Here is an 18,186-nt window from a genome sequence, read left to right as displayed (position 1 = left end):
TGTTTTGCTCGTTGTGAAAACTGACAAAATTCTCATATTTTCATATTTTGTTCAAATATTAACAGCAGTCTATAAAATAATATACACCGTTAAACATAACTTCCGGTATAACTCTCGCTAACTTTACTGCTGAGCAGGAATACAGTCGATAACCGAGTCATCGAACGAAAACACGGCCCACGGCAGACGGTTAAGTGGCTCTGCCCTCTGACTGGTTTTTCAGGTGAGTCTACGTTACCTTTTTAAATCCCACCAAACCTGTAAAGCACAGTGCGTACAGGACATTTTAATTTTAGGTTTGCATGAGTCGATATAAGCAATAAAAATGCGCAGCGGAGGGACCCCTGGTCTGTCAGTCGCAGTGAAGGGTACACATTCCCCATTCATGTAGGACGCTGTGTCGATTGTCGAGCAGCAGATGCGGCTGCAGCTGGACTGTGCTAGAAGTTTCTACTCAGACTTTTATTGTCATCATCAGCTGCAGCTGGACTCTCGAACCAGCCCCGCTGAGTTCGGCGCTGGTTCTGGTTGGTAACAGGTCGCAGCTGCTTCATTCAGTCCGGACTAGTTAGCAGGCTCAGCTGAAGTCAAGTCCGTTGACGTGCAGCGGGCTGGCTAACGGAGGCTAACCCAGGCCAACGCGCTGTTCGCCGGGATGTTCGGGTGTCTGGTCGCCGGCAGGCTGGTGCAGACGGACGCGGTTCAGGTCGCCTCGGACAAGTTCGTGTTCAACCTGCCGGACTACGAGAACGTGAACCACGTGGTGGTGTTCATGCTGGGCACGGTGCCGTTCCCCGTCGGCATGGGCGGCGCCGTCTACTTCTCCTTCCCCGACCCGGTGAGCGGCGGTCCGGTGTGGCAGCTGCTCGGCTTCATCACCAACGACAAGCCCAGCGCCATCTTCAAGATCTCCGGGCTGAAGGCCGGGGAGGGCGGCGCGCACCCCTTCGGGATGATGGCGTCCTCCTCGTCCCCGTCCGTGGCTCAGGTCGGGGTGTCGGTGGAGGCTTTGGACCAGCTGGCCCAGCAGATCCCGGTGTCCGGCGCCGCCGTGTCCACCGTGGACTCCTTCCTGCAGTTCACCCAGAAGATGCTGGACAGTCTCTACAACTTCGCCTCCTCCTTCGCCGTGTCGCAGGCGCAGATGGCGCCGAACCCCACGGAGACCTTCATCCCGTCCAGCTGCATCCTCAAGTGGTACGAGAACTTCCAGAGACGGATGTCACAGAACCCGAACTTCTGGAAGAACTGATGGGAGCAGAGACCGTAAAGACTCTGCAGGTTCTAATGGGGGTCTCTGCTGGTTCTCATCCAGCTTCTGTCTCCCTTCACCTCTCGCAGGTTGGAACATGAGCCCAGGTTCGGTCCATTTCCTACAGGTTTCTGATGAGGCGCTGTTTAGAAAGGGCTCAAAGTTCATTGATCCAATATAAATGACACGAACATGTCTGGTTGCCAGGTTGTGGACGACTGTTTTTATCATTAATATTAATCTCAAGCTGTTCTGAGTATTTCCTCTGTGCTGGGACAGGAAGTGGGGAGTCACCTGTCCCGGGGTGCAGCAGGTGTATGAAGACCCGATGTCCCCTGTGGGAGCTTCCACAGAAATGCTGAGTGGTTTTCAACACACTGAAATGTGTGCTGATATTTTTATAACCACAAATAAATCATGACAGAACTTTTAGTAACTCGCTGCAGAAACTCGATTTGCTGGATGAGGATGTTCCACAACCTGGCAACCCGAACTTTCAGTTTCCTTCTAGTAAAAATATCTTGTTGTTTACACGTCTGCTGCCTTTTGACCTAGAGATAAAAAACATGACATTTATTTTTTTTTTAATGAAAATGTTTCTTCACAAAACAAACGGCGATCTTCAGGAAACGTTGACTCGTGTTTGTGCTGATAAATTGAGTTATTTCACGTCACCTTTTTGTCCAGTGCCAAACCTTTATCACCTGGTAAAATCAGTGAAGCTGCTGAGGAGCAGGTTTCTCTAATAAAGAGCAGAGGATGATTCAGTGGTTCGGACTCTTGAAATCACAATAAAACCTACAGTAGCACATTTACAGCAGACACAGTGTTTTCTGAAGTCACTGTTTTTTCCTTCTTCACCACATATTTCTTCAGATCAACAACATCAACAATACCTCAGAGAAAACGAGTGATCCTGAAGAAATAAAGGAGAAAATAGGGTAATGTTAAAAAATGTTTGTGCAGTAACCCGTGACATCCACAGTACAAGTCCGTACTGCTGCTCTACAACCAGTCTAATGAAAACGTTTTGTCATAATTTTTATTTTAATCATAATTTTTTGTGTTTAAATGATAAACTTTCATTAAGAGTCAAATTATGAGCTAGAAGTCAGACGAGTCAGCGCTTTGACCTTTTATTTCATCATGACTAACAAACTGTTCTGACAGTTCAGACTAAAACTGCAGCTGTGACAGACTTTTACTTTTATTCACAACCTGGAGGTCGTGAACGTCCAGAGTCTGAGATGAAGGAGGTGAACAGTAACTGAACCATTTGTCTATAAAAGAACTAAAAATGATCAATAAACCTCCTGTGCAGCATCATGTTTTGTTATGTTTAGTACTTCACCTGTACCCACACTACTTTTACATGGTAGCTGTGTCCTAGTTACTGCGTTACAGTAAAAAAACTAAAGTCTGTGTTTGAGACACATTCTCACTTCAGATGGTTTCATTTAAAGAACAGTCAAAAAATGCCAAAAATCAGTAAACGGAGTTTTTTTTTCTTCTTTTTTTCAACATTAATCGTCTCATGACTTAGATTTATCTGCTAAACCTCTGGACGGAACCGTGTGTTGGGAACCAGTGGAACCAATACTCAAAGCAGCTCCAAGTTCCACAGGTGACAAACTGTGATACTGCAGCCTTTAAAACAACGGGCAGAGAAGCTCAGAAGCTCAACAGCTGCCAGGAAATCACTGTCCCTCTTCCTGCTGTTGCTGATTTCTCTTCACAAAAAGGTAAAACAACTTTTCTGTCTCTGGTTTTCGTCCTGTGACCACATCTCAAACTCGATTAAACTGGATTCAGCTAGATAAGGGAGAGGAAAGGGTGTGGAGCTGCTGACAGACAGACAACAAACTGTTATGTAACTGTGTCTGAGTCCGTTCACACACAGGAGCAGCTGCTCTCAGACGAACCGCTGCACATTTCTCTGGTGAAGGCTCTGTTTGCAGACAGGATGCTGCTGGAGCTGCTGCTGTTCACAGCTCTGTTAGTTGGACTTTATTTCCTGCTCCACTCGACGGTTCTCAGGCTGCCCAGATGTAAAAGTTCTGCAAAGTTACACGGGAAGACGGCCATCGTCACAGGTGAGGTCACAGCCTGCAGAGCAAACTGCATTCACAGGACAAAGAGTCTTTAAACGGTCTGACACCAGGGGACTGCTGCTGAACGACGTGTACGTTTCTGCTGGTAAAGGGAAAATCAACAGGCGGCTTAAATACACGTTAAATCCTATTCATTTATTCTCCACAGCAGCTCAACAAGTGAAACGTCCAGTTTGAAGGGGCTACAAACCTGCGTGTGTGTGTGATTACGTGAAATGTTCAATAATAAATAATCTATGACAGAGAATAGACTAATACAGCCCAGTGACTGGGGAGAGAACAGCACCAACATAGTAACCGTGGAACCTCCCCTTATGTTCAGCACAGGAAACATGTTTCCATCTATACTGAACTTTATCCAGAAGAAATATGTCGAAATTCTGAGGAAATGTATTGATTTGACAAATATTACCGAGTTTCATCAGATAGATTTAGGATTTAGGAAAAGGTGAAAAAACGATTCCAGGTAAGAGTAAACTGGTTTGGATGTTATATTATATTATCTTACATGACATGACATTATATTATATGATATTATATTATATGGTAAATAACAAACTAAATCAGGTTCTGAACTTTTTTCCTCCTGTCACCTTTTTAGGATTTTATTTAAAACTGTACCTAAAGACATTGAAAGCTTCTTGATCAACACTAAACTAAATAAACTAAAACTTTTAATCAATGTGAATAAAAAGAAGAAGATTCTGTGATCCTATTAAAAGTCAAAACAGCTTTATTGTTTGAGTTGATACTGTTCTGTGTGTGTAATAATTCAAATATCAGCCATGCACAGAGAACACTCTTTATGCTAAGATAACCAGAGAGAGTTTGTAGAATCAGCCAAGAGTGTCCCCAGCATGTAAAATACATCAAACACAAATACATCTGCTGATAAGAAAAACAGAACAGCGGTGTTGCAGGTAAACCATGACCATTATTAAAGTATGATGATCAACATGTGTACGTGAGGATCCAAACTGTTGTTAACATATAAAGAGCAGCACCGATGAAATCTACAAGACATAATTAATTAGCACATTGGGATGTGAGGAAGAAAATACTTAAGAGAAAACCTGATTGTTCAGGCTCTTTATTAATAATAATGTCTTTCCCTGATTCTTCTGTAAAATGGACTTCTGCACAGTTCTGGACGTGAAGAACATTTAAAGCCTGTGTCCCTGTGATCTGGTGTCATGGTCCTGAACTCAGCTAAAGATTGTGTTCATCCTGTCCAGGGGCCAACACCGGCATCGGTAAGACCACAGCAAAGGACCTGGCCAGAAGGGGGGCGAGGGTGATCCTGGCCTGCAGAGACAAACGACGAGGAGAAGCTGCTGTCCAGGAAATCATCCAGGTGAAACCTCCGAGAGAGTGGCTGCAGAAACTCAGCAGGAAATCAGGGTTTTTATTTGTAGTCCGTCCCGATCACGTGTCTGTGAAGCACACGATTCATCTGCTTTCTATTCTCTGTTGAACACGACACTCAAACCTTCACGTCTCTGAATCACTGTTGGTTTTAAACCAACAACAAAAATGAGGAAATCTTCCATTTAATGTTAGTGCAGCTCTGATCACGTCTCAGTGAACAAGACGTTTACTTGGAAGATCTGTCGATAATAGAAAAGACAGAGTTTCCTATGGTTCTAACCCAGGTCCTCTTCTTACCTTCCTACCACTCAGTGCTGTTCACATACATGTGGTTCTTCACATTCCTGTCGAGGTGTAAAAAGGAGAAGATCAACAAGGAGCAGGACACTGAACACAACCCTCCTGTAAGTGTTTCACCTGTTCTAACCTCTTCTCTCGTCCCGTGTGATCAGGAGACCGGGAACAACCAGGTGATCTTCCTGCAGCTCGACCTGGCCAGTCTCAAGTCTGTCCGCTCCTTTGTGGAAAACGTCCTCAGGACTGAGTCCAGACTGGACCTCCTCATCAACAACGCAGGTCAGGCCTCTGTGGTTCCCACTCAGTGTATCATTCTTTACTCCAGAACATCTTAAAAGGTCCCACCATGAGTTCCCTGGGCCCACAGAACGACAGCACATGTCAAAAGAAGGATCACTGGTATTAAACTGGCTCTAACGTCATCGTGTCCTGTATCTGGAGAACTTGAGGGGGGCTGCAGGACTCTGGTCCAGGTGTATGACTCCTACTGTTCCTCGTTTCAGGTCTGATGAACGACGGAAAAACACAGGAGGGCTTCGGGATGATCTTCGGGGTCAATCACCTGGGTCACTTCCTGCTCACCGTGCTGCTCCTGGACCGGCTGAAGGCGAGCGGGCCGAGTCGAGTGGTGACCGTGGCCTCCAGAGGTTATGAGTATGGGAAGATTGATTTCAACTGCCTGACAACTCACAGAGATTTCGCTTTGGGCGACAACGACTACCAGCTCTTCCTGAAATACTGCCACAGCAAACTGTGTAACGTCCTCTTCACCTACGAGCTCGCCAAGAGGCTGCAGGACTCCAACGTCACCTGCTACAGCCTCCATCCTGGTCAGTGCACATTTAACCTCGCTGCTATTGATTCTTTCAAATGAAGACATAGACAAATATAATCCACAGAAATGAGAATTTCATACAGATGAAAGGTAAAAATATGAGACAAAATTTAAAATTTAAATTGTTTACTAATCTTTTCTTAAAAAGAGGAGCTCCAAACTGTGACTGATTTTAAATAAATTCACATTTTCATTTACTGTTGTTTTTACAAAACCAAACCAATTTGAATTAATCTTCAATTTTAAATTGGGTTAGGGTTAGTATTTTAATATTTAAATGCTTTTACTTGACTTACTCTGAATTTTGTATCACATAATGACTTTGATGTCATATATTTGACCTATTTTATACCCTTTGCTCTTTTATTTGCCTCAGTATCAAATGTTTTCACTTAAATAAAAAGTGTTTGGTAAATGTAAAAGTAATTTTTATTGTATTTTTATATTCTGACATGTTACCAATTTGAATTTTGTTTCCCTTTATAAACGCACTTCAGTTTATATAAATTAATTTTCTTTTTCCTGCAGTCTCATAGTTTTACTTTTACTTTTACTTTTTACTGAATAACAAAATATCATAATTGTGCAGCTCATTGTGAATAATTACTAATTACATGACATAACTGAATTTTTTTACATCATATTTTACTTCTCACAGTTTGTAGAATCGATTCCCATGTACTGTATAGAAGTGAAATGTAGTGTTCATGTTAAAAGTTCAAATTACCAGCTGTGGACATTAATGGTCTCCTGTTTGTGTTGTTTTCTTTGTCCAGGAGCCATAAAAACAGAGATTGGTCGATACGCTGGCTTCTGGTGGAGGCTCTTGATGACACCCGTCACTTTCCTCTTCTTTACGGACGTTGAGTCCGGAGCTCAGACCACGCTCCACTGTGCCCTGGAGCAAGGCATCGAACACCTCAGCGGCCACTACTTCACCCACTGTGCACCACTGCTGAACGTCATGCCGAAGGCGAGAGACGATGCAGCGGCCAAGAAGCTGTGGGAGCTCAGCGAGAGTTTCTGTGGTCTGTCCTAAAGCAGAGTTTAGTTAGTGATGATACAAACTCTACGTTCATTCACTGACAAGTCGATCAGCACCTGAAGAGAATCACATGTTTCTAATGAATTAAATCACTGCATCATAATATCCTCGTAATAAACACAGGTCCAGTATATGACAATATACATAACGATGTTATTGTTCATCCAGTGTGTGTTTTAACCTGTACAGGTGTACGGTATATCGATGTACAGGTGTACAGGTATATCGATGTACAGGTGTACAGTATATCGATATACAGGTGTACAGGTATATCGATATACAGGTGTACAGTATATCGATATACAAGTGTACAGGTATATCGATGTACACGTGTACGGTATATCGATGTACAGGTGTACGGTATATCGATGTACAGGTGTACGGTATATCGATGTACAGGTGTACGGTATATCGATGTACACCTGTACGGTATATCGATGTACAGGTGTACAGGTATATCGATATACAGGTGTACAGGTATATCGATGTACAGGTGTACAGTATATCGATATACAGGTGTACAGGTATATCGATGTACAGGTGTACGGTATATCGATGTACACGTGTACGGTATATCGATGTACAGGTGTACGGTATATCGATATACAGGTGTACAGGTATATCGATGTACAGGTGTACAGGTATATCGATGTACAGGTATATCGATGTACAGGTGTACAGGTATATCGATGTACACGTGTACAGGTGTATATATTTGACCTGTACACATGTACAGTATATCGATGTACAGGTGTATATATTTGACCTGTACACATGTACAGTATATCAATGTACATGATGGAAGGACTAAAGTGTGTAGGATCTTAACTGATGATGTAACTCCGTATCAGAACTCACTCAACAAAAGTCCGTTACCACATCTGAACCCAGCTGAACATGTGTTTCACCAGCTGACCAGGGAATTAAAGGGGGTTTTACTGACTTTTTAATACTTTCACTTGATCCAAATTAGTGTGATCTGAGGCAGCAGGTGCTCTGTTCTGTGCTGTTTAATGCATGTAGATGTAAAAACCAGGAAATAAAAACTTCTGACCTTGAACCCAAATGTGTCCAGTGCACAATAAAAACTTATGAAGTGATTCTGTCCTTTAGTACTTTCAGAGAGATCTTAAGTTAAATTGTTCAATTTAAAAATAACTAGTAGCTAAAAGTGTAGTGAACAATGTAGTGGAGTAAAAAACAGCCTCCTCATGTAAAGTACGAGTAGGGAAGTAATTGTACTTTGTTACAAGTACAAGAAGCTTAAACTTGAGACATTAACCTGGAACCACGGTGTGTGTGGGGGGGGGCAGCTACTGAAACTGAGGATAAACTGTTATGTAACTGTGTCTGAGTCCGTTCACACACAGGAGCAGCTGCTCTCAGACGAACCGCTGCACATTTCTCTGGTGAAGGCTCTGTTTGCAGACAGGATGCTGCTGGAGCTGCTGCTGTTCACAGCTCTGTTAGTTGGACTTTATTTCCTGCTCCACTCGACGGTTCTCAGGCTGCCCAGATGTAAAAGTTCTGCAAAGTTACACGGGAAGACGGCCATCGTCACAGGTGAGGTCACAGCCTGCAGAGCAAACTGCATTCACAGGACAAAGAGTCTTTAAACGGTCTGACACCAGGGGACTGCTGCACTGGAAACACGGTTTAAACCAAATCTCTTGGATTTGTAAAATGTTTCCTCAGATAGATTCATGGTTTCTGTTTCAAATGAAAAAGATGTTGAACTTTAATAATTGATAATGAAACAAAGGCAGGTTCTGCATCATTTCATGATCACATCTTTATGTATTTCATTCATTCTTTATCTTGGAAACAGCAGCTTCAAAACCCTCTACATGGAGTTCAGGAACAAGTTCTGAGGTCAAGAACAAACTGGAAATCTTTTAATCCAGTACGAGTGTGAAGATTTAGAAAACAGGAACATTCATACAGCTTTAATTAAATCGCAGATTTATGTGCAGAGGACGATCATGTGACCCTTCACATAGTCAAAACCACTACTAAAGGAGCTGGTGGTGAGACTGATTTATCGTTTTCTATTCTACTGTGCTGGAGTTCAATGAAGACACCGCGCCCATTTACACTGGTAAATATGTGACACGTAGTCAAAGTCAGTACAAAGTCCATGTTCCATCATTAGGGACCAAAGTTTGCTCTGTGAACACCTTACTAACACACAAACCTGTCGCCCTCTCTTCCTCTGGACTCCATGCCCCAGCTACTTCATTCCCTGATCTCCCAGCCCTTGATTGGCTCCACCTGTGTTCCCCTCTTCCGACAAAAGCTCTCCTCAGTCCTCTGCCCAGCGCTAGATTGTCTTTCTATGTCTCCTCACCTGCTCCTAGTCCTGTTTTCTCCCCTCGATCCTCTGGACTTTGGACTTTTCTTACTGGTTTCTGTGTTGTTTTCCTGGTCTGTTCTCAGTTACTGGAGCCTCTGTTGTTCTCGTTTCCCCCAGTGAGGGGGGTGTGGTGGAGTTTGTTCTGTTTATTTACACTTGTTCTTCCAGGTCTTCTTCTAATGTGACGTCGATCAGTCTCGAGCTGTAAGACTAGTTTCCTCGTCCCTGTGTTGAATAACTAGTTCTTTCTCAGTTAGTGAAGCTGGTTTCTATACATCCGTAGTTTGATGCTTCAAACTTTAACCACATCTCAAAAATGTCCTCCCCCCCCAGGTGCCAACACCGGCATCGGTAAGACCACAGCAAAGGACCTGGCCAGAAGGGGGGCGAGGGTGATCCTGGCCTGCAGAGACAAACGACGAGGAGAAGCTGCTGTCCAGGAAATCATCCAGGTGAAACCTCCGAGAGAGTGGCTGCAGAAACTCAGCAGGAAATCAGGGTTTTTATTTGTAGTCCGTCCCGATCACGTGTCTGTGAAGCACACGATTCATCTGCTTTCTATTCTCTGTTGAACACGACACTCAAACCTTCACGTCTCTGAATCACTGTTGGTTTTAAACCAACAACAAAAATGAGGAAATCTTCCATTTAATGTTAGTGCAGCTCTGATCACGTCTCAGTGAACAAGACGTTTACTTGGAAGATCTGTCGATAATAGAAAAGACAGAGTTTCCTATGGTTCTAACCCAGGTCCTCTTCTTACCTTCCTACCACTCAGTGCTGTTCACATACATGTGGTTCTTCACATTCCTGTCGAGGTGTAAAAAGGAGAAGATCAACAAGGAGCAGGACACTGAACACAGCTCTCCTGTAAGTGTTTCACCTGTTCTAACCTCTTCTCTCGTCCCGTGTGATCAGGAGACCGGGAACAACCAGGTGATCTTGCTGCAGCTCGACCTGGCCAGTCTCAAGTCTGTCCGCTCCTTTGTGGAAAACGTCCTCAGGACTGAGTCCAGACTGGACCTCCTCATCAACAACGCAGGTCAGGCCTCTGTGGTTCCCACTCAGTGTATCATTCTTTACTCCAGAACATCTTAAAAGGTCCCACCATGAGTTCCCTGGGCCCACAGAACGACAGCACATGTCAAAAGAAGGATCACTGGTATTAAACTGGCTCTAACGTCATCGTGTCCTGTATCTGGAGAACTTGAGGGGGGCTGCAGGACTCTGGTCCAGGTGTATGACTCCTACTGTTCCTCGTTTCAGGTCTGATGAACGACGGAAAAACACAGGAGGGCTTCGGGATGATCTTCGGGGTCAATCACCTGGGTCACTTCCTGCTCACCGTGCTGCTCCTGGACCGGCTGAAGGCAAGCGGGCCGAGTCGAGTGGTGACCGTGGCCTCCAGAGGTTATGAGTATGGGAAGATTGATTTCAACTGCCTGACAACTCACAGAGATTTCGCTTTGGGCGACAACGACTACCAGCTCTTCCTGAAATACTGCCACAGCAAACTGTGTAACGTCCTCTTCACCTACGAGCTCGCCAAGAGGCTGCAGGACTCCAACGTCACCTGCTACAGCCTCCATCCTGGTCAGTGCACATTTAACCTCGCTGCTCAGCACCATCTGTTATTGATTCTGTCTGTGTGCTGGTTATAGTCAGACGCTTTATGTTTCAGGTCCATACGGCCACATCATTGTTTTAAATCTGAGACTGTCAACTTGAACTCAGTGATTAACTGTTTAGATTTTGGTGGATAAATGTTAAAAGGTCAAGTTCATTGTCACTTTATGTTCCATTCTCATCAATGCTAGAAAAACACCTCCTGCACACATTTAGGTAAACTGAAGAATACTGAAGAGCTCTTTGCTGCACAGGATTCTTCTCAAGTGCCTCTAAAGCTTTGTGTTCTGGTTTTTTAGAAGATGAGAGGAGATCAACTAAAATCCCCAAAGGGAAATTCAGGAATTTGAAAATCTGCCAGGTCAAATGTTTAAAACAAATATCTTAGTGAGGTGGTAACTTCAATGTGAATCAGTTTTTACTTGTACTGTAGTACATCTTATCAAAGTACTACATGTACCTCTACATTTTTGACTACTGCTAAAAACTTTAAGAGGCTTCACTGAGAATAGAGAGAATGCTGAGTGAAGATCTAGCCGATGGTGTCAGGTGAGTGTAACAGCTTCATGAAGAGTCTCAGTGGATGTGATGTGTTCACATTCACACTGTTAAACTGCTTAAAGTGGAGTCGGAGCATCCATCTCAGTACATTTGTCCCTTCAGCCTCTTCCTGTCAGGTTATTTATCCAGGTGCAGTCTGTGTGCTGCTGATGATCAGTTTCCATTTAACAACTATTTGTTGATCCTATATTTAATCAGAAACGCAGTAAATCGTCTTCTGTGCAAACAAATTCAGAGCTTCGTGGTCTTTCCTCTCTCCAGGAGTCATAAAGACAGAAATAGGTCGGAACGCCAAGCTCTGGATGAAGATCCTCTTTGCACCCGTGTCCTTGCTCTTGACAGATGCTGAGTCCGGAGCTCAGACCACGCTCCACTGTGCCCTGGAGCAAGGCATCGAACACCTCAGCGGCCACTACTTCACCCACTGTGCACCACTGCTGAACGTCATGCCGAAGGCGAGAGACGATGCAGCGGCCAAGAAGCTGTGGGAGCTCAGCGAGAGTTTCTGTGGTCTGTCCTAAAGCAGAGTTTAGTTAGTGATGATACAAACTCTACGTTCATTCACTGACAAGTCGATCAGCACCTGAAGAGAATCACATGTTTCTAATGAAGTAAGTGTAAGTCAACGTGTTAAATTACGTTTGTACTGCGTGAGCTGATTGAACTAAATCCCCTCGATCCTTTCTTCAAACGAAGGTCCAGAATTTGATCATCTATGTTAATGAGTGATGTGTTTTCACAGGCGGCAGTAATGTGCTGTGCACACACACAGTTTACTGGATTTCTGTTATGTTTGTTACGTACTGCAAAGTACAAAAAGTCTGTAGGAGCCGGCTCTTTGGAATTATTCGTACTATTAGTATTGTTGTTGGTGTTACTTTGTGACCTCGTTGATCACCTGAGGTCATAGTTCACGGCTGCACCTGCTCACCTCCATGTTGGGTCTGAGGAGAGAGGCCACTCTTTGATTGTTTATTCTCTTTATTTCCTTTTTGCTTAGTTTGATCGTTTTCGTCATTCTTTATGTAAATGTTACAAGTGAAATTGTTGTTTTTGATTAAAAGTCATAAAATGTTCTTTGGTTTTCAGTTTCTTTCTGACAAACAACTTTGCTACCTCAACCTCTCAGTTGCTATAATATCCTTACGTCTTACATGTGATATCACACTAAAATGATTGATTACATATAGTTATGAAGTCACTGAGCTCACAGAATTAGTAAAACTTCAGGTGGAGCTTTCATTCTGATTTAGTTTCAACAGTTTCCCGTTTATCTGTAACCTCAGTTTAATAAAAGTGTTTTCTATTAACTAGAATTAATGGAAAGTTCTGAAAAAGAAAGAAAGAAACCTCTGGTGAACTGAGCTAAAATATAAAAGGCCAGAAAAACTAGGACGGCTGACTTCATGAGAAGGAGGAGGAGGAAAACAGAACGACAACCAGAAGGTCGGCTGGAAGTTGCAGAAAAGTTTTAGTTCTGATGAGACCAGCTCTGACATACGTGATTTTCATATTCATGCAGTAAAAGTGTGAAATATGAAGTGAGGATTTTCTAAAGCAGTGAGGATTTACTCCAGGTTGGGGGGGAGAAAATGAAACAAGGTTCAAACCTTTTAAAGAAACATTTTAAAGAAAATGAAACAAGGTTCAAACCTTTTTATTAAAAAAAAGCTGCTTCTTTTTCTATCATTTATTGTATTTTGATATAAAACTATTAGGAAATTAAATAAATCTTAATTATTAACTTCTTCTTTACTGTGTTACAGTATAATGCTAATAGCCAACCTTTTTTATCACCTGTATTTTCATCTGTCTCGTCATGTTTACGGTGTTAAACTGTTCCACCTGAGTAAAAAGTGAAAAGTATTTGATCCCTCATTCATTATATTTCCATAGATTTCTGTTAATGGGTTTCAGGCTGATGTTTATGAAGCTTTTACTTTGTAAAAATGTTAGTTTTCTGGAGCTTTAGTGACTTTGTACTTTGTTAATTTCTGTAGTTTGTTCAAATCAAATAAATCAATGAACTTGTGTTAAACATCTGCATAAATTCAAGTTAGAAGTTGTTAAACTCTGGAAACTGAACAATTCAATTAATGACGTCATCAATATCAAGGAAAAGGAAAAAAGAATCAGAGCTGCACAAAACCTCACATGTATGAACCTTAAAACACGTGTTGAACTCCATGTACCGACAGTCTCAGGAAAATGTTCCGTGTCTCCAACTTGGACTCAGCTCAGAGAAGAAACATCTGCTCTGCTGCATCCCTGGGTCCGTGCGGGTTTTATTTTGAAGGTTTCGACAGGAAGTGGACCTTCAGGTGAGTCTGAAGAACGTCACTCGTCCAGAACCGGTCAGACCGGAACGAGCTGTGACTCAGCTGCTCGTCCCACGCAGGTTCAGCAGAACCGGTTCGACGAGCGGATCCCACCAGGTGTTGTCTATAAATGACAGGTGTGCGCTCGGCGTCAGGTACAGATCCTCAGGTGGCTGCAACATGTTCCACCTGCTGCTGCTGGCCGGAGTCCTGCTCGGAGGATACATCGTCCTCACACAGACGCTCTTCAGAAGGTCCAAATGTAAAGGAAACGCAGCGATGGCGGGAAAGACGGTGATCATCACAGGTGAGGCTGCAGGGGGCGGGGTTAGTACCGAACAGTGCAGGTGAAAGAGGTGAGAAACGCTCTTTCGGTCGAAGGTGAAGCGGGTTTGAAGCGGGTTTGAAGCGGGTTCCAGATCCACTTGAAACAGATTCTACTGCTGAACCAGCTGACACCTGCGGACACGACTGTGACGTCACACGGAGACACGGAAACAAGCAGCTGCTTGGAACAAAAGAGTCAATGAACTAGAATTGAGTTCCCTTTAAAACTAATAAACACAGTAAGTGCAGTTTGGTTCAGTTCCTAATAAATCAAGTCAAATATAACTAATATAGAGTTTTATAGAAAACCCAACAGGTCGGTAGGACCAGGACCAGGACCAGGAACTGGACTCTGGAGATATACAGGTCCAAGTTTCACTGGAACCGATTATGATCCAAACTTAACTTTTAAGTTTGTTATTCTTTAAAATGAAACATCAACTTTCTGTGAATGATTATCTGAGTTTATCAAACGTTGTTTTGTCACATGTGAAGCACAACATGCAGATTTGAATTAAAGCGGGTCGTCAGTAGTCGAGGACGCGTGTTAAACACTGCGAGAGCAGGGTTTTAGCTTGTCTACCATCTTTTCATTTACACTCATGAAACATGAATGTACAGATAAGATCTCTGTTAATGAGACCAGAGAGCAAAGGGTTAGGGTTAGTTAGGGAGGACCATGCAGCGTCTCCTGTGATGACGTACAGTGATACAGAGTTAAGCTGTAGAACAATCATGCGTGTACACAAACTGATCATGATCATGAGTAGACTGTCTGGTAGTCAGATTTGTTTCTCGATAGAAACGCCATCTCGTGTTGAAAGTGAGACTAGTGTCCAGACACATTCCTAAAAATGTATAGCTGTTTTATATAGGCCGAGAATTAAGTAGGTCTTAGAGTTGAACCCTGTGGGACACCTACACTTAGTGTATAGTGTACAATTACTGCTTGACCTGACGTTGTATTTAAATTGAAACAAACTGAAATGGTTCAGTGACCTGCAAGTCAAACCTGTAACCATCGTCACCGTCTCGCTGTTTGTCTTGCAGGAGGCAACACCGGCATCGGTAAAGCCTCAGCTCTGCACCTGGCCAGGAGGGGGGCCCGGGTGATCCTGGCCTGTCGAAATCGGGACAAAGCGCAGGTCGCCATCAATGACATAGAGCAGGTAGGGGGTGCTTGAAGCTGCAACATGAACTGTGATTCTTCCTAAAACTCAAAGGCTCCATTGACTGAGCTGAAACAGTTACCGACACATTACCAGCAGGTTTTAGGACAGGTGTTTGCAGTAGACTGATGATGAGCTTCTTCTTCCAGGACACAGGAAGTACTGACGTGGTCTACATGCATTTGGACCTGGCCAGTCTGAAGTCCGTCCGCTCCTTCGCTGAAACCTTCCTGAAAATGGAGTCCAGGTTGGATCTGCTCATCAACAATGCTGGTACACAAACACACAAGTTACTACAATAAGACACTTGTCACCTCTTTAGTTGCATCAGTGCTGTAGGAAAAACGGTCCACTCACAGAGAGATGTAGTGGCTTCTTGATCAGGCAACTTCAGATCATTTGAGACTTTGACTTATCTCTGCGTGTTACCTACATGTCTGCCAACGTACCGCAGCGATAGTGAAAGAAGCCGTCACTCCATCTGAATATGTGGGTGGAAACCGATTCTAGACGTCCGAGATAATCGTACAATCTTTACTCTGCAGTGACGGCAGACAGGCGAGTCAGAGAACAAAGGTTTGACAGTGTTGGTGATTAAACAGCAGACGTTGTTGACATATGTGAATCTGGAGCTTCAGCTCCATCAGAGCAGAAATGTCAAGTTGATCTCAACAAACCAGCTCTAAAGGAATAATTTAGGAAAGGGGGCCGCCACCTGGACAACTTTTACCTGTGACAGGTGTGCTTGTACCTGCATCGTTCAGGTGACAGAGGCAGCAGGTAGAGTCTCAGGGAGGTGTCGTGACTCCTGACATGAACAAACTAATGTTGGAAACGTGCTCGTGCTGCAGGTCTGGTGGCCGACGGACGGACTGAGGATGGTTTCGGCATCGAGTTCGGGGTGAACCACCTGGGTCACTTCCTGCTGACCCACCTGCTGCTGGAGCGTCTGAAGGAGTCGGGGGGAGGACGCGTGGTGACGCTGGCCTCGATGGCTTATCGCTGGGGGCACATCGACTTCGAGGTGAGTTTCATCATGTTTTATTTCTGTTGAGTCGAAGTTCTTTTACAACCTGACTGAACTTGTGTAAAGCTCGGACTCCCTGTGGAGCTGGAAGTGACCTCATACAAACCTGGAGTCTTTAATTGTGACTGAAGAACACGGTGTTGGGCAGCATCGATCCAGCTTCTCCTGCTTCAGGATAACGCGCTGCGATGGTGACGGCAGACCAACTCTGTCACACCTACGTGTGCTCGTGTAGAAACCTTTTTACTTGAGTTGCGTAATAATCCATGTTCCTGCTGCACCAGTCGAACGGCTGAAGATGAAGTGAGACAATGTGCTTCAGACAGGTAAAAGGCCGCACACCCTCAGGACCACAAAAGAAGTCTGTCTGTCTGTTTGTTTGTGCTGTTACATTATCAGGATTTAACCCTGTTTCACTCAGACTGAACCTCGACATGTGTCTCAACAGACGTTTAATCTTACCGATCATTTCACCTGTCACCAGCTTACAGTGAGAAATGGTGACTGTGGTGGTGGCAGCTTAACGTGCTGCCTGGAAAAGTCGTCACACCATCACGTGTCGGACGACGACAAGTTCAGTGACTGAACGTTTAAATCCACGTCAACGTTTGAATCCAACATACAAATCAGCTACTGCAGGAAACTGCAGCTGACATCAACACCGTGTTTCACTGGCACCACTCCCTCGTCCTCAGGGCGTCGGCTTCACTCACACTTTCTCTGCAGTTACATTACCTGTTTGTGCTCGCTACAGAAAACATGTGTCACCTGCAGCTTGACCTCGGCCTGTCAGCACGTTGACAGATGGTGTCACCTGTCATCGGGCTGTCCCTCAGGTGAACCTATGTTGATGAAGTGGTTTGTGTGTCTTCAGGCTCTGGCGGTGAACAAACACCTGGGCACCGGCACGTACAGCTGGCAGTTCTTCCAGGCCTACTGCAACAGTAAACTGTGTAACGTGCTCTTCACACACGAGCTCGCCAAGAGGCTGAAAGGAACCAACGTCACCTGCTACAGCGTCCACCCAGGTGAGTCACTAAGCTTTGTTTGACCCAGCACAGCTGGATCCAGTCAAACTACGTGAGTTCTTCTCCTTGACTTGGATATTTAGTCTCGTTCCTCACTTTGGATAAAAATGATAAATGATTAAATGCGTTAACGATGGAATTTCAGCTCTGCAGTGTTTGAATCATGTGTTTCCGTGCAGGTGTTGTTCGTACAGAGCTGTCCAGACACGTCAGTCTGTGGCAGAAGATCTTCATCGAGCCCGTGGCCCGGCTGCTGTTCCTGGACCCAGAGGCCGGAGCTCAGACCACGCTGCACTGTGCCCTGCAGGAGGGAATCGAACCTCTGAGCGGACGTTACTTCTCTTGCTGCGCGGCACAGGAGGTTTGTGCTCGAGCCCGAGACGACACCGTGTCCAGAAAACTGTGGGAGGTCAGCGAGAGGCTGTGTGGACTCTCTTAAGGTGGACTGACCATAAAGTAGCCGGATCTTTAAACCCATGAACCACAAACTCTTCCTCTGCTTTGAAGGTTTGATGTTTCGTGCTGGGAAGGATCCAGATTTCCAGATTCCTCAAACCTCCTTGTTTCAGACACAAAGATGCTGCAACATATTTTTTCTTTATGATCCAGGGAACATAACATTTTCTCCTCCACATGGTCACGAGTGTTTGAGGAAACTGAGAAGTGTTTCTGTTGTTACGTGAGGATCCACCTGGGACTAACCTGCAGTTTACACCTGCTGATCTGCAGCAGTATTTATTTCTAACATTCGTGATATTTTCTATATGTGTTCATTTTAAACTTAATAAAGAAACATATCTAACAATGTTTTATCTAGTTGGATATATTTATAGCAGCCGGTTTCTCCAACTGTTATTAGATCTTATACA

At 44.1% G+C, this 18,186-nt stretch overlaps 4 protein-coding genes across 9 annotated transcripts; all 4 read left to right on the top strand.

Moving 5' to 3' along the window:
• Window positions 1-141: 141 nt before the first annotated feature.
• LOC113148073 (dehydrogenase/reductase SDR family member 13-like) lies at window positions 142-7,968 on the top strand. Of its 6 annotated transcripts, none has more exons than XM_033325839.1 (8): window positions 148-223; window positions 2,129-2,193; window positions 2,796-3,345; window positions 4,599-4,717; window positions 5,184-5,307; window positions 5,532-5,858; window positions 6,640-7,128; window positions 7,566-7,968. In XM_033325839.1, the coding sequence occupies exons 3-7, from the start codon at window positions 3,216-3,218 to the stop codon at window positions 6,900-6,902; spliced, it is 963 nt and encodes a 320-aa protein (XP_033181730.1). In that variant the 5' UTR covers window positions 148-223; window positions 2,129-2,193; window positions 2,796-3,215; the 3' UTR covers window positions 6,903-7,128; window positions 7,566-7,968. The 6 variants fall into 6 exon arrangements, with proteins under 6 accessions (XP_033181728.1, XP_033181730.1, XP_033181729.1 ...); XM_033325838.1 differs by lacking the exon at window positions 148-223 and adding an exon at window positions 1,245-1,359; XM_033325840.1 differs by lacking the exon at window positions 148-223 and having other exon boundaries at window positions 2,131-2,193; window positions 2,796-2,994; window positions 3,153-3,345.
• On the top strand, window positions 246-2,578 carry hikeshi (heat shock protein nuclear import factor hikeshi). Its single transcript, XM_026339554.1, has one exon. The coding sequence runs from the start codon at window positions 656-658 to the stop codon at window positions 1,250-1,252; it is 597 nt and encodes a 198-aa protein (XP_026195339.1). The 5' UTR covers window positions 246-655; the 3' UTR covers window positions 1,253-2,578.
• Window positions 7,969-8,248: 280 nt separating the features above from the next.
• Window positions 8,249-12,448, top strand: LOC113148074 (dehydrogenase/reductase SDR family member 13-like). Its single transcript, XM_026339553.1, has 5 exons — window positions 8,249-8,471; window positions 9,595-9,713; window positions 10,180-10,303; window positions 10,528-10,854; window positions 11,710-12,448. Exons 1-5 carry the CDS (start codon window positions 8,342-8,344, stop codon window positions 11,967-11,969), a joined length of 960 nt encoding a protein of 319 aa, XP_026195338.1. The 5' UTR covers window positions 8,249-8,341; the 3' UTR covers window positions 11,970-12,448.
• Window positions 12,449-13,772: 1,324 nt separating this feature from the next.
• LOC113148628 (dehydrogenase/reductase SDR family member 13-like) lies at window positions 13,773-18,122 on the top strand. The gene is made up of 6 exons (XM_026340386.1): window positions 13,773-14,073; window positions 15,144-15,262; window positions 15,412-15,535; window positions 16,114-16,286; window positions 17,164-17,317; window positions 17,497-18,122. The coding sequence occupies exons 1-6, from the start codon at window positions 13,947-13,949 to the stop codon at window positions 17,754-17,756; spliced, it is 957 nt and encodes a 318-aa protein (XP_026196171.1). The 5' UTR covers window positions 13,773-13,946; the 3' UTR covers window positions 17,757-18,122.
• Window positions 18,123-18,186: the final 64 nt, after the last annotated feature.

This window comes from Anabas testudineus, chromosome 22, assembly GCF_900324465.2.
Source record: "Anabas testudineus chromosome 22, fAnaTes1.2, whole genome shotgun sequence".
Lineage (NCBI taxonomy): Eukaryota > Metazoa > Chordata > Actinopteri > Anabantiformes > Anabantidae > Anabas > Anabas testudineus.
This window is presented reverse-complemented; position numbering and strand designations above follow the sequence as displayed.

Bases quoted from the DNA above. Each gene is read 5' to 3' on its own strand.
- hikeshi (XM_026339554.1), top strand. From the start codon at position 656: ATGTTCGGGTGTCTGGTCGCCGGCAGGCTGGTGCAGACGGACGCGGTT.
- LOC113148073 (XM_033325837.1), top strand. From the start codon at position 3,216: ATGCTGCTGGAGCTGCTGCTGTTCACAGCTCTGTTAGTTGGACTTTAT. The intron at 3,346-4,598 runs GTGAGGTCACAG...CATCCTGTCCAG, and splicing joins GAAGACGGCCATCGTCACAG to GGGCCAACACCGGCATCGGT. The intron at 5,859-6,639 runs GTCAGTGCACAT...TTCTTTGTCCAG, and splicing joins CTGCTACAGCCTCCATCCTG to GAGCCATAAAAACAGAGATT.
- LOC113148074 (XM_026339553.1), top strand. From the start codon at position 8,342: ATGCTGCTGGAGCTGCTGCTGTTCACAGCTCTGTTAGTTGGACTTTAT. The intron at 8,472-9,594 runs GTGAGGTCACAG...CTCCCCCCCCAG, and splicing joins GAAGACGGCCATCGTCACAG to GTGCCAACACCGGCATCGGT. The intron at 10,304-10,527 runs GTCAGGCCTCTG...TCCTCGTTTCAG, and splicing joins CCTCCTCATCAACAACGCAG to GTCTGATGAACGACGGAAAA.
- LOC113148628 (XM_026340386.1), top strand. From the start codon at position 13,947: ATGTTCCACCTGCTGCTGCTGGCCGGAGTCCTGCTCGGAGGATACATC. The intron at 15,536-16,113 runs GTACACAAACAC...CTCGTGCTGCAG, and splicing joins TCTGCTCATCAACAATGCTG to GTCTGGTGGCCGACGGACGG. The intron at 16,287-17,163 runs GTGAGTTTCATC...GTGTGTCTTCAG, and splicing joins GGGGGCACATCGACTTCGAG to GCTCTGGCGGTGAACAAACA.